General features: G+C 38.7%; 1 protein-coding gene across 2 annotated transcripts in view; it reads left to right on the top strand.

The window, feature by feature from the left end:
• LOC138824777 (E3 ubiquitin-protein ligase RAD18-like) overlaps window positions 1–5,763 on the top strand; it is a 74,372-nt gene extending 68,609 nt beyond the window's left edge. Inside the window, exon 13 of one of the 2 annotated variants that reach the window (XM_070019010.1) lies at window positions 4,741–5,763. In XM_070019010.1, coding sequence (XP_069875111.1) covers window positions 4,741–4,843 — 103 coding nt within the window. In that variant the 3' untranslated portion in view covers window positions 4,844–5,763. The remainder of the gene's footprint in view (window positions 1–4,740) is intronic. The other variant, XM_070019009.1, reaches the window with a different exon arrangement.
• Window positions 5,764–13,369: the final 7,606 nt, after the last annotated feature.

The following is a 13,369-nucleotide window of genomic DNA, read 5'->3' as shown; positions in this document are numbered from 1 at the left end:
CTGGTATCCTATCCCATCATGCGACAGCTCCCTGGAGACCCCACCTGACCAGTTCTGAGAGAATGGACTGTCAGACCATCTGCTACCACCTCTGACCACTGGGTCATCCCTGTGACTATGTAAAATAATAACTGTGCATACCTATCTCTCTCCCACCCCCACTTTTGTTTATTTAAGACTAGAGCTCATGTCTGTACCCAAAGATGGCTGAAGATTGGCTTCAGTACTGCCTTCCTGTGGCAGGCCCTGGCCACATAATGAATTTCCTTAGTCTGTTTTCACCATTGCTGCCCTTTAATTGGCACTAGGGGTGAGTGGCCAGCCCTGACAAGAAAACTTCAATGTCAGGAAACTGCTCTATAAGAAATACTGAAGGGAATCCTACTTAGGTTGAATGGGAAGGACCTGAGATGGTAACTTGAATCCACATAAGCAAACAAATTGTTACAGTAAAGGTAAATACATAGACCAATATAAAAGATAGTTTTGATGTGTTTTTGATGATAACTTTTCTTTTTCTCTCGTTTTAAAAGGTAAGGATATAAAGCAGTCATTATAAATCTATGTTTTGGATCATACTATATGTTGTGATTTATGTGACAACTTACAGCACAAGGATTGGAAGGAAAGCTTTATATAGAAGCAAATTTTTTGTGTATTACTGACATTAATCCAAGTGATATTTTTTTAAAATTGAGAATGGGATTTTGTTGTAAATTAATAGGCTCATTACAATGTACCCAGGGCTACCATTAAGAATATAAAATTCAAGATGTAGTGTAAGAAATAGGGGAATTTAAATGTTGCAGTAGAAAAAAAAAAGTTTAATACTTAAGAAAGCAGAAGCAAAATGGCACACAGAGATCCTACTTTATCTATAATTGCAATAAACTGAAGTTGCTTAAATAATCCAATTAAAAGGCTGAGATTGGAAAATGAAGTTTGAAGATGCACTTAACAAGTGCCCTAGAATACTTGAAGCAAAAATAATGGGTGGAAAACTACCTAAAAGCAGCAGGAGTAAAACTATCAAAACCTGTTCATTCTATTTACAGTCCTGTGGATGGGGAGCCAGGCGGGTTAAAGTGGGCTGTGGATTGCGTCCCGACAGTGCTTTTATTCATCAGTGGCCTCCTGGCCTGGTCTGAGGAGTGGGAATTCCCTGCTCTGTAAGTCTGACCAAGTTCTATAGGCTGTAGTCTGTATAAGCCTTTTGAAATGTGTCAAAAGCTGTATTCAGAACATGCTACAATGCAAGACTTAATGGGGATTTTATGCTCACCTTTTTATATTATTTATTTGCCTTTTCATTTTGAAATTTTGAAGAAATATGTTTCAGAGTTTTAAAAGAATATATGTACTTGGTTTTTGTCCTGCATATGAAATTTTTGCCTAATTCAAGATCCCGTGTCCTAGACCTTTTAGTCTTTTTTTATTAAGGTCTATTGAAGGTTGTAGCCTATTTGAAGCAAATTTTTGTAACATTACAACGTGTGGATTGTGGTTAAAATTTTCTTTTTTATACAGAGATCTTTACTTGCTCCAATGGTGTGAAGAGACTATCTTATGTGCATTTAATAACCTTTACTGAAAAATGATTGAATGTATATGTGTGGGTCTTTTTCTGGAATCTTTCTTTTTCTGTCTTCATCAGTAACAAACTCTTGATTACTGGAGCTTTACAGCCTTGAAATAAAATAATGTGAGAACTCTTTTGTAAAATGTCTGTAACATTTTATAATACTCACTTTTGTGTTCTTCACTGTATGGGTTTGACAAGTGTGTAAGGCCATGCACGTACGGTGTTAGTGTCATGTAGAATAGTTTCACTTTCCTCAAGGTCACCTACGATCTAGACATCTTTCCTTCTCTTGAAGCATAGAAAGTTCTGAGTTTTGTATTTTCCCCATAATTTTTGTCTTTTCTAGAAGTCGTGTACTTGGACTCAACAATCCAACTTGGCTTCTTTCCCTTTGTAATACTCATTTAAATTTCCTCCATGCCTCTTCTTGGTTTGACAACTTGTTTCTTTTTCATGCTGAGTAGAATTTCATTGTCTGGATGTACGGATTTATCTACTCCTCCTGAAGGCTATCCTGGCTGCTTCCCAGTTCTGGTGGTTCAGAATATGCTGCCGGGAATAGCCGTGTGCAGGATTTTGTGTGAAGATATGTTTTCAGCTCTTTTAAGAAAATACCAAGGTGTGCAGTTCAATATGGGGTAATACAGTAACAGTATATTTTATAAGAATCTACTAAAATGCCTTCCAGATTCGCTGCATTATTTTGTGCACCTGCATCATCAATGGCCTTTGGTGTTGTCAACCTAAATATTTCTTTCAGACCTGTTTTGGCTGTTCTGACTTGGTTGCCTGGGAGTAAAGCCAAGGTCCTCTTGCCCCCAGAGGAGGTGTACCCATCTGAGTATACTTTGACCTTCGGGGAGGGGAAGGACTATGATGTCCATGGCTCTTTTGGATGTAGGCAGACAGGGGAAGCTAATGTGGCCTCGGCAGCATGGGGTGTGGGAGGAGAGGGACTCTTTGGGCTAATTCATTGTTGCTTTGACATCAGAAGGTATATAGGAATTGATGTGCTCTGAATATAGAATTACCTGTCCTGCTGGTGCTGGAGCAGAATCTCAATAGGAAGAGCCACACATAGAGAAATGCATATCTTCCCCACAGCTCAGATGAACCCTTTGAGATTGCAAATCTTGTGGCTAATGATTTTTTTAATTTGTTTGAGTGGACCCTCTGACAGAGGGAGGCATTCTCCAACTGGAAGCACCCCTTTGGGGTTCAGACTTGTCTCCAGCTTCTGTTTTATCTTCATGACATAGCTGTCTAGATGCTTTTATTTATGGTTCCTTTATTTTTCTTATTCTGATTTGAGTCTTTTAACCGCTTTAGGTCTTGATGTCTTTAGTTATTTGTAGAAAATTTACAGCCAACTAGTTTATTTTCCATTATGTCTCTCTTTTCCAGTGATTCTGTTTTTTGCACGCTCATTGTTAAGTTTGGATGAATTTTATTGATGTGTCTTTTTTTTTTTTTATAAAAGTTAAGTATAGTGTTACCACTTATATAGTACTGTACTTCAATTTCTTTCTCATGTACATACTCAAGAGATGGAAAATATATAGCCATACAAAGCTTACCCACAGATATTTGTGGCATCATTACTTATTACAATAGACAAAAATGTGCAAACAATTCAAATTCCATCAGTTGATAAACAGAACTAAATATGGCCTAACTGTACATAGAATATTGTTTGTCCATAAAAAGCAGCACAATATTGATATGTACTAAAACATGGATGAACCTCAAAAATACCAAATGTCCCAATAATTCACCAAGAGAATTATATCAGAAACCAAAGAACACATATGTATGATTCTATTCACCTGCAATACCCAGAATAGGAAAATCCATAGATAGAAAGTAGAATACTATTGCCAGAAATTGGATGTATATTGATGTGTCTTTTAAGTTCACCATGTCTTTCATCACCTTTCTGCATCATCGTTATGAATCCTTTGAAGGAATGTTTTTCTTTGGTGAATTTGTCCTAACTTGTCTATTTGGCTCATTGTTTCCCTGTCTGCTGAAGTTCTCCATTTGACCATGGGTGGTGTCCAGCTTTCCCACTAAAGCCTTTTTATGTAGTGATTATAACTGTATTAAAGTCCTGGTCTAATGGTTTCAACAAATGAGTTATCTTGTATCTGCCAGTTGCTTTTTTCTCTAGGGTTTTTCCTCCTTTTGTGTCATAAGTTTTGACTGAATGGTGAACATACTGTGAAGTACCCACAAGACTGAAATAAATAGTGTTTATGTCTAGAAACAGACATGGGAAATTGAGCCAGGTAATTCAGGATTTGGCCTGGCTGATTTTCTGGTGATTCACATAACCTTCAGTGCATCAGGGGGTCTACATTCCTCTAGCAGTTATATGCTTTTTATAATGCTCTTGTATAATGTGGGGTTGATTTCCCTCCTGTCTACCTTTCGGCCATCTCTGAAAGGTCTTCTCTGTGGCGTTTCATGCCTGCATCTGACTTGGTGTTGGGCTCATATGTAGAACTTCTCTGTTCCTTGCTGCAGCCTCTGTCTTCTGTAAGTCCATGCTCCTGTGTCACAGGGATGGTGTTTTCCCAGTACTACTCCTTCCACCCTCCCACTGTAGCGTTCCTTGGTGTCTATGTGAGATCATCTGCCTGCAATGAATTTCTACCCTCCAGAGGTGGATGTTGTACTTCCTGTCATCTCCAGAAGCAATGAGTCTTTCCCTGTGTGATTGCAAAATTATTCTCTGTCCTCTCTCGTGAGCAGTCTGACTTCACTTTTGCTCTTCAGTGGATAAACTTTGCTTGAGCCCAATGGGCCAGAAAGTTTACTGCTCTTCTCTCAGTAATACTATCTGGACTTTCTTGTTAGGATAGAGAAAACTTTTTTCCCTTAGCTTTTAAAATGTTAAGATGTTAAGCAGAAGTGTAAAACTGCTAGATGTGAATTCAGAAGAAAGATTGCTTTTCTGTGATCTTTGCATTTTCACTGTTTATCATTTATAAAGTGGGAATGATGGTGTTTATACTAGCTGGAGGCTTTAAGTGGAATGGAAGGCTATTTAAGATTTTAATGAAATAATCCCTGCGAAAATATTTATAATCTAGACCTTGCTTTAGAATAGCGAGTATTGCTTTCTAAGATCTCCTTTCTTTCCTTTTTGTTTTCAGAAATGATCTTCAAGACAGAGAAGTAAGTCCAAGACAGAATCGCCGCACAAGAGCAGCTGAAAATGCTGAGACTGAGCCAAGAAACAAGCGTAATAGGAATTAGTGTGCGCCTTTGCCTGCTTTTCTAATACAGTGATAGAATATGGTACTTTTGATTACCATATATAGGTTGCACATATATAATTACCCAAGGGAATGTGTTTAATTCTAAATGTAATAGTTAATTTGTTTTGTTTTCCGTTGCCTTCCCAGAAGCAGAAAAATATTACAAAACACTCCCCTTGGTCAGTTGCTTCCTGCATCTAGCAACCACCAGCTTTCCAGCGTGGGTACACTGCTTGGCAAAGATATTTGGTTTGATTTCTCAATTTCAGAATGTCCTTAGATGTTTTTCCTTTTCTTCCATAGAGAAGCCAACTTCACAAGTCTTCTTTACTGTAACAGGCAGTTGACTTAAGAGTGACTGTATGTTGGAGTGAGTACCCAAATAGCAGTGACTAGATGTATGTTGCAGAGGTTGTTGTTTAGTGCAGTTGTTTGTTGTTACATATTACTCAAGGTAGGATTATAATATAAAGTCACAGTAATATAATTTTCTTTAAGTCAGATAGTATTGTAATTTAAAGTCACAAAGTCATAATAGCTGAAACCTTATTCTTCTGAAGTGGCACTTAAAATGATTGCAGTTAGTACTTTTTCACTTGGGTCAGTCACATCACTAACACTGAATCCTAGCTGTTAAACAAAAAGTATGAAATAAATGGATTTTATAAATGAATAGACTTAAAAAAATAATGTCCTTGTAACAGTATCCTGTGAATCACTGAATAGAGGCTTTGAATCATGATAATGAATTGTTATCTGGTGCAGTGTGTCTCCCCTGGTCCAGTTCTTACTGCTTTCTTTTTGGTGTTTCAGAGCCAGCATACGCCCACCTTTCACCAACACCCAATCTAAACATGTCAGCATTCAAATAACTTAACAGAAAATTTGGCAGTGTTAAAACAACAGATGTATTAATGTGCCAGGGACAACATTTGTGGCATCTCTTTTCCAGAGAATACCTCTGTTAACATTGGTTTTTTTCATACACTGAAATCTGCTGAGTTCTCTGTGTTCCAAATGGTTACAGAATAATTTGTAATAGTTCATCTGCCTAAAGTTATGAATGCTACATTAAGATAGCTACAAGCAGGCATCCTACTGTGTGTACTTACTCATAGTCAGGACTGAGGGCCCAAATCTAGACCTTCTCAACTATGAAACTTCCACTGCTTCCTTCTCCTGTTAGGAAGGCAAACTACTGGACAATGTCTGTCAACATTAAGACAATAGGCAGAACAAATAAGTCTCTTAGTTCTTCCCCAGCAGGTGAAGAGCTCAGTGGTATGTTTGCTCACCCACTCTTTGATGCCATCAATGGGGTTACCCTGAGACTCAGACACTTAAGATCTCTGGAGACAAACAGAATCTGAGCAGTGCTGAGAATCAATCCTGGTGCACTGTAAACTGAGCCATCTTCCCCAGTGCAGTAGTAGGAAATGCAGCTGAGCCCAGCCACTACACTCTTCTACATCAACAGGAAGACTACAAGTGATTAAAACTTCTAAAAACAACTTGGTTTCAGATGTGTGAATCCCAGGGTGGAATCATAAGTAATAAGAAAAACAAGGCAACACGTTTCCTTCAAAAGCCAACAGTTTTAATAATTAAGACAATTTGATAGTGAAGCTGATGAAATTTCAAACAATGAAGTCAACAGCAAAGATCAATAAGATTAAAGCCCCTGAATGAGTTCCAAGGATACAAACACAGCTGTCTTAAACAATAAAGACAATATGGGAATGAAAAGGAGGAATTCAAAAGCAGAAATCCTGGAAAATCAGTGAAATCCTGGAAATGTCAACTCAGTAACAAAAAAAATCAATTGAAGGCCTTACTAACAAAATGGAACAAGTTGGAAATTAGTGATGGGGTTTGAAGATAAGGTAGAAGTCGATAAGTAGACAAAAACAAAAACACTAAAACAAAAATCAAACACATCATGCAAGACCTTCAGGACACCAAAGAAAGACCAAACCTGTGAATCATGGATATACAAGAGGAGAAGAGATAAACGCTAGCTAGATGTTGGTGGTTCCTGCCTATAATCCTAGCTACTCAGGAAGCTGTGAACTGGGCTTATGGTTCAAAGCCAGCCCAAGCAGAAATGTCTTCTCTCCAAGTAACTACTAGAAAATGGGAAGTGGAGCTATGGCTGAAAGTGGTAGAGCACTAGCTTTGAACAAATAAAGCTCAGGGACAGTGCCCAGACAGAATTTAAGTCCCATGATGGGTTCCCTCTCCCCTCCCCACAAAAAAAAAGCCAAAAGTGTAAAAAATGTACTGAACAAATTAATAGCAAAAAATGTTCTCACTCTTGAGAAAGAGAGCGTCATCCAGGCACAGGAGGCTTTCAGAATACCAAATAAGCATGATGAGAAAAGAAATCTAGACAAAACAATCCGAATACTAAATATATAGAACAAAGAACATTGAAAGCTGTGAGGATAATGACATGTCACATGAAAGAAAACCCATCAGAACAGCAGAAACTAAAGGAGAACATAGAATGATATATTCCAAGTTTGTTTTGTTTTTGGATGTTTGTGGGGCTTGAACTCTGGGCCTGGGTGCTGTCCCTGCGCTCTTCAGCTCAAGGCGAGCGCTCTGCCGCTTAAGCCACAGTGCTACTTCCAGTTTTCTAGTGGTTTTTATTGGAGATAAGAGTCTCACAGACTTTCCTGCCTGCGCTGTCTTTGAACCACGATCCTCAGATCTCAGCCTCCTGAGTAGCTAGGATTACAGGCATGAGCCACCCGCACCCAGCATATTCCAAGGTTTCAAAGAAAACAATTGTCAATGGAGATTTAATTATGCAGCAAGGATATTCACATTGAAGGCAATGTATAAAACTTCCACCATAAAAAGTAGAGGAATTTGTGACCACTAAAACAACAGTAAAAAAACATAACAAATAAACTAAAGGAATTCTGCACACAAAAAAGGAAGATAAAGACACCCAAGAAAATACAGGAAAGATTAAATCCCACTAGACAAGAATATTGGCAAGTGAGAATTCATTCAGAAAAAAAAAATACCACATACGTTTCAGTGTTAAGCCAGTGATCTCAGTTCTCTACTCAGAAGACAGAGAATGGCAGTTTGAATTGTAAAGGATTACCTGACTGTTGTGTAGGAGTAATGCATCTCACTGACAATGACAAACATTGGCTTAGGTTGAAAGCTTGGTAAAAAGGTTTTCTATGTGAATGGACCCTAAAAGCATGCTTGTATCTGATAAAGACAGATTTCAAGCCAAAATTAAAAGAGACTAAAGTCACTTCATTTTTGTAAAGGCAACAACCCATGAAGAGGAAATAATTGTTGACCTGTATTTACCAAACATCAACACACTCATTTTCATTAATTAAACACCATTGGAACTAGAAACTCAGATTGACCCAATATAATAACTGTGGGAGAGTTTAGTATGTCATTCTCACTAATAGGTTATCCAGCTAAAAATCAACAAAGAAGCTTTGTTAATAGGCGTGACTAGAATATGTCATCCAGCAGCTGCAAAATACACATTCTTTGTAGATGTTGGGGTTTTCCCCAGAATAAATCATATTTTAAATGGACATAAAGCAAATCTTATTAAATAGAAGGTAATTGAAATAACCCTTCTAGGAGGCCACAATGGAATAAAATTGGAAGTCAACAAAATGAACTACAGAAAATATTCAAGCACCTAGCCTCAAAGTATTGTTGAATAACCAAGTGGATTATTGGGGTCAGATGGTGAAACCAATAAATTCCAAGAATCTGTTGAATTTACTAGAACCACTTGAGAACAGCAAAGACAGTGCTAAGAGGAAAAGTATAGCTATTAGTGACTATATCACACTCACAGTGAGATCCAAAAAAAAAGTAATGCACCTCAAACTCACCTGGTTATACCCCAAATTAGCAAGTAGAAAGAACTAAAGACTATGGCAAAAACTAATGAAATGGAGACTAAACAACAATTAAAATCAATGAAACAAAAAGGTTGTTCTTTAAAAAGAAACAAGGCCAGGGACTGGTGGGTCATACCCGCGATCCTAGCTATTAGGAGCAGGCTGAGATCTGAGGATCGCAGTTCAAAGCCAGTTGAGCAGGAAAGTCCAATTAACCACCAAAAAGCCAGAAGTGGAGCTGTGTCTCAAGTGGTAGAACACTAGCCTTGATTTAAAAATCTCAAGGATAGCACTCAGACCCTGAGTGCAAGTCCCAGGATTGGCACCAAAAACAAACAAAAAAAGAGCTATCACAACAACTGCTGATGAGATCCAAAGTAGATTTAGAGAAGACTGACTATATTCTAATAAACTAGACCATCTACAAGAAATGGGTAAATTTCTAGATGTATTTGACATACTAAAATTGAATCAAGAAGATACAAACCATACAAATATTTATACTAAGCAATGAGATTGAAAAAGTAACATCTACTGAAAAAGCCCAGGACTAGATTAATTTACTGCTGAATTCTACTGGATATTTCAAGAAGGACTGTTCTATAAAATAGAAGGGAAAGGACACTAACAAACTCATTCTATAAAATGAATATTACCCAGATACCAAAATGAGTACAATACATACAACAAAAATTATAGCTGAAGTCAGGTAAGATGAGGACACTCTTCTTACTCTTAATATTTAGAGCTCTTCACCAGACCAAGAAGGCCAGCAAAAGAAATAAAGGAATAGAACGGAAGGAATAAAATTATTCCTATTTTCAGAGTATATGTTCCTATCCTGGATACAACAGGGAAATGATCTGGGAGATGATCAGGAAAATTTGCTTACAGTAGGGTTAAAAAAAAAACAAACTAAAAAGCTTTGAATAAACCAAGGAGGTGAGAAACCTAAATGAAAACTAAAACCTTGAAGAAAGAAATTGAAGAAGCTGTCATTAGATAGAGAGCCATATGTCCCCATGTACATGGACAGGCAGAAATACTGTGGTAAGCAAATCCACAGGTTCAATGCAATTCTTATCAAAATCCTGTAATTCTTCACGGAAGTAGATCAACCAGAAAAACTTTAACAGAAGCATAAAAAAACTTGAATAAGCCAGGAACCAGTGGCTCACGCCTATAATCCTAGCTACTAAAGAGGCTGAGATTTGAGGATTGAAGTTCAAAGCCAGCCTGGGCAGGAACATCCATGGGACTCAGCTCCAATTAACCACCAGAAAACCAGAAGTGGCACTGTGGCTCAAGTGGCCGAGTGCTCACCTTGAGCTGAAGAGCTCAGGGATAGTGCCTAGGCCCAGAGTTCAAGACCCATGACTGACAAAAATAAAGCCCTGAATAATATGTCATACCAAGCAAAGTGAACTGTCTTTTGTAAATTGAGTTCATCAGAAATCTAAATTAGACCCTTCTGATTCTGCTGTAGTGCTATAGTTTAAATTAATGTACAGGAGACATACATGCACACCCATGTCTACAGCTCCACTGTAAAGAATAGTCAAGTTGTGGAATCAGCCTTGGTGCCCATTAATAGGTGAGTGGATAAAGAATATGTGGAATATATTATCTGGGTATTGTGGCTCAAATCTAGTCCTAGCTACTTTGGTGGTGGAACATGGGGGATTATGGTTTAAGGGCAGCCCACACATCAACGTTTGTGAGACTCCATCTCAACAATACCTAGTAGTGTACTTCCCCAGTAGTGTACTTCCCCAGCCACAACCCAGGCATGTAAGACTCTACTTCAAAATTCAAGGTGTGACTCAAGTGGTAGAAGCATTGCCTAGCAAGAATGAGGCCCCAAGTTCCATCCCCAGTACTGCCCCCCAAAATAAAGAAAATGTAGCATGTAGGCACCATGGGGTATTAAATTGCCATAAAGAAGAATATATTATGTCATTTGGAGGAGAATGGATGGAATTGGACATCTTCATCTTTAAGATAAGCCCCAAGAGCCAAATATTGCTTATTTTCACCTTTATATGGAATCTAGACCTACAATGATGGTGGTGATAATAACAATGGGGCATGAGCGTTAAAGGGATACTGTCTGGAGTGTGTGTGGGGGGTATCAATCTTTTAGATAGGAGAGGGAAAGAGGTGGGTTCTGGGATAGGGTGAAGAGGTTCAAAGTATGTTGTATGTGTTTGTGCTTATGAATGAAGATAATGAATCTCAGCAAACACTAAAAAAAAAAAAATGGAGGAGAAAGGAGATGGGTAAAGAAATATTGGAGGAGTGAACTTGTCCCGAGAACCCTATGTGTCTATGGAATTGCCACAATGGAGCCCCTTTGTACTAATGATGTCTGCTAATACAAAATAACAAAAGAAAGCCAAAAGCAGCACTAGTCACTGTCTATCAGCCAGTAACTGATCTGATGGGAGGTAAGCCATCCATGTCGGAAAAACACCTATGCATCCATATGATGTCTGCATCACTGAGTCGCTAGAAATGAAAACCACTGAAGTTAACTCTTTAAAGGCCCTGTCTCTAAATCCAGTCACTGTCAGGGAGTTAGTACTTCCTCTATTTACCTTTGAGAAAAATGTACATTTTAGCCACAACACCCCATAGAATGATCTAGGTTAAACTCTCAATGGCACCAAGCTGAGAAGCACCTAACACAAAAGAACACCTGTGTTTATCTGAAAAAATAAGGCCTTGTAGGCATTTATTGAGCTCTAGATGTTACTCCTTAGCACAGTTCAGGATTTGTACATTGGAAGAAAAGCATTTTATGTCTGTTGAACATAGACTAAGGAATTTAGCTTAGATAAGAGTCAGATACAGAATTGAAACTGCTAATTTTAAAACAGAACTTTTCATGAAGCAAATCCTCACCAAACCTAAGTCATCACTTGCTGTTTCTTCTTTCTGTCTCTCCTCAAGGATGTAACAATTGCTCTCGATTCCATTTGGTGCGTAGTGGCAGGGATACATAAGGCTCGGGTCAGTGCCGTGGGCTGCGCGTTAGTTGGAAAAGGTCATATAGATGATTCTATTGGGTCAGGCCATCTTTCACTTTCTAGTCTCTGCAGTCTACACTGATTATTGGTCTGCTTGGAAAATGAATTTGTGTTATGACTGCATCATGTAAGGAAGATTTATGTCAAAAGGAGTAGACAAACTGGGTGTGGTGGCTCCAGTCTGTAGTCCTAGTTACTTGAGCAGTGGACACAGAGGATGTAGGTTGAAGGGTACCCCAGGCAAAAACAGTGCGAGATTCCATCTAAAGCAACAGCTGGGCAGTGTAGCACACCTGTTACTCCAGCTACAGCAAAGCACAGCTGAGTGTGGTGCTGCCTGCCTGTCATCCTCAGTCACATGGGGAAGTGTAAAACAGGATCACAAACCAGGGTGACCCAAGGATAAAGAGAGACCATACCTTGAAAATAACCAATACCCCAAAGGGCGAAGGTGTTGGTTCTAGTGGTATAGTGCCTGCTTGGCAATCCCGAGACCCCATCTCCAGTACTAATGAAGAAGAAAATAAAAAGCAAATAGAGAAGACTTTGTGAAGGATTTTTTTTTAAATGTGCTTCCTGGCCCTGTTGGATAAGAATTTTCTTGACTGGTGCATTGCATATCGTTATTGTGCTTGAACATGAAATCTGTGTTTCTTAGAACCAGGACAGTCTACGACAGAAGTGGTGAATTTCAAAATTCTTAGCATCTGATTGAAGAAAACATCAATTTTTCAAATGAGAAATTTTTTTTCTACTAAGTGACTTCTTTATTGTAGAATTCATTACCATTTTTCCCTTGGTTTTAATCTTAATGTTTTCAGACAACCTTGAGAACAACAGGCTTCATGGACTGACCACCCTTTCACCTTCTAGAGAGTACCTCTCCACCCTTCCTTGCTATTTACAGGTATCCCAGACAGACCATTCAGAATCAGATACAAGTTCATGCCTAAATGCCTTGCTGCTTCCCTGACAAATTCCTAGCAGGCATCTAATCCCCCTCTCCCCTCCCTCACCTCAGCGTGCTGGTCGTGTTGCTTGGGCAGCATGTTACTAGTCCAGCTGGAGAATCCTGTTTCACCGCGGATGCCATCCTCCCTGCAGCCCTGAGATGAAACCTGCGAGATGCTCAGGTTCTTCTGTCTGTCTCTGTCTTTCCCTCCTGACCTTACTGTGTTCCTTGTATGCTCTCCTAGTTGGGTAGCATGCTGTAACTGGGACCCACAGTGTTTCTCCTTTAAAAAAAAATTTTTTTTTTTTTGTAGTACTGGGATTGAATTCAGGGCCTCATGTTTGCTAGGCAGGTGCTGTACCACTAAGTCACAGCTTCACCCCATTATAGAAATATTTTCATCCTTCTTTCTCCTTTCCCTTCCTCAACTTTCCAGTATGTATGTAAAAAAAAAAAAACAACCAGAATGTATGTATGTCTATAAAAAGCCAGACTTGCTCTGGTGGAACTTGTACACCAGAAGGAAACATGCTACAGATGATTACACAAATTAATTTATAGCCACAATACAAAAATGTAATGCACATGGCGCTATAAATGCATATGACTTATTCAAGACCCCATCACAGCTTTCATTGGTCATAAAA

This window comes from Dipodomys merriami, unplaced genomic scaffold (genome assembly GCF_024711535.1).
Source record: "Dipodomys merriami isolate MVZ:Mamm:240054 unplaced genomic scaffold, mDipMer1.0.p SCAF_13, whole genome shotgun sequence".
Classification (NCBI taxonomy): domain Eukaryota; kingdom Metazoa; phylum Chordata; class Mammalia; order Rodentia; family Heteromyidae; genus Dipodomys; species Dipodomys merriami.
This window is presented reverse-complemented; position numbering and strand designations above follow the sequence as displayed.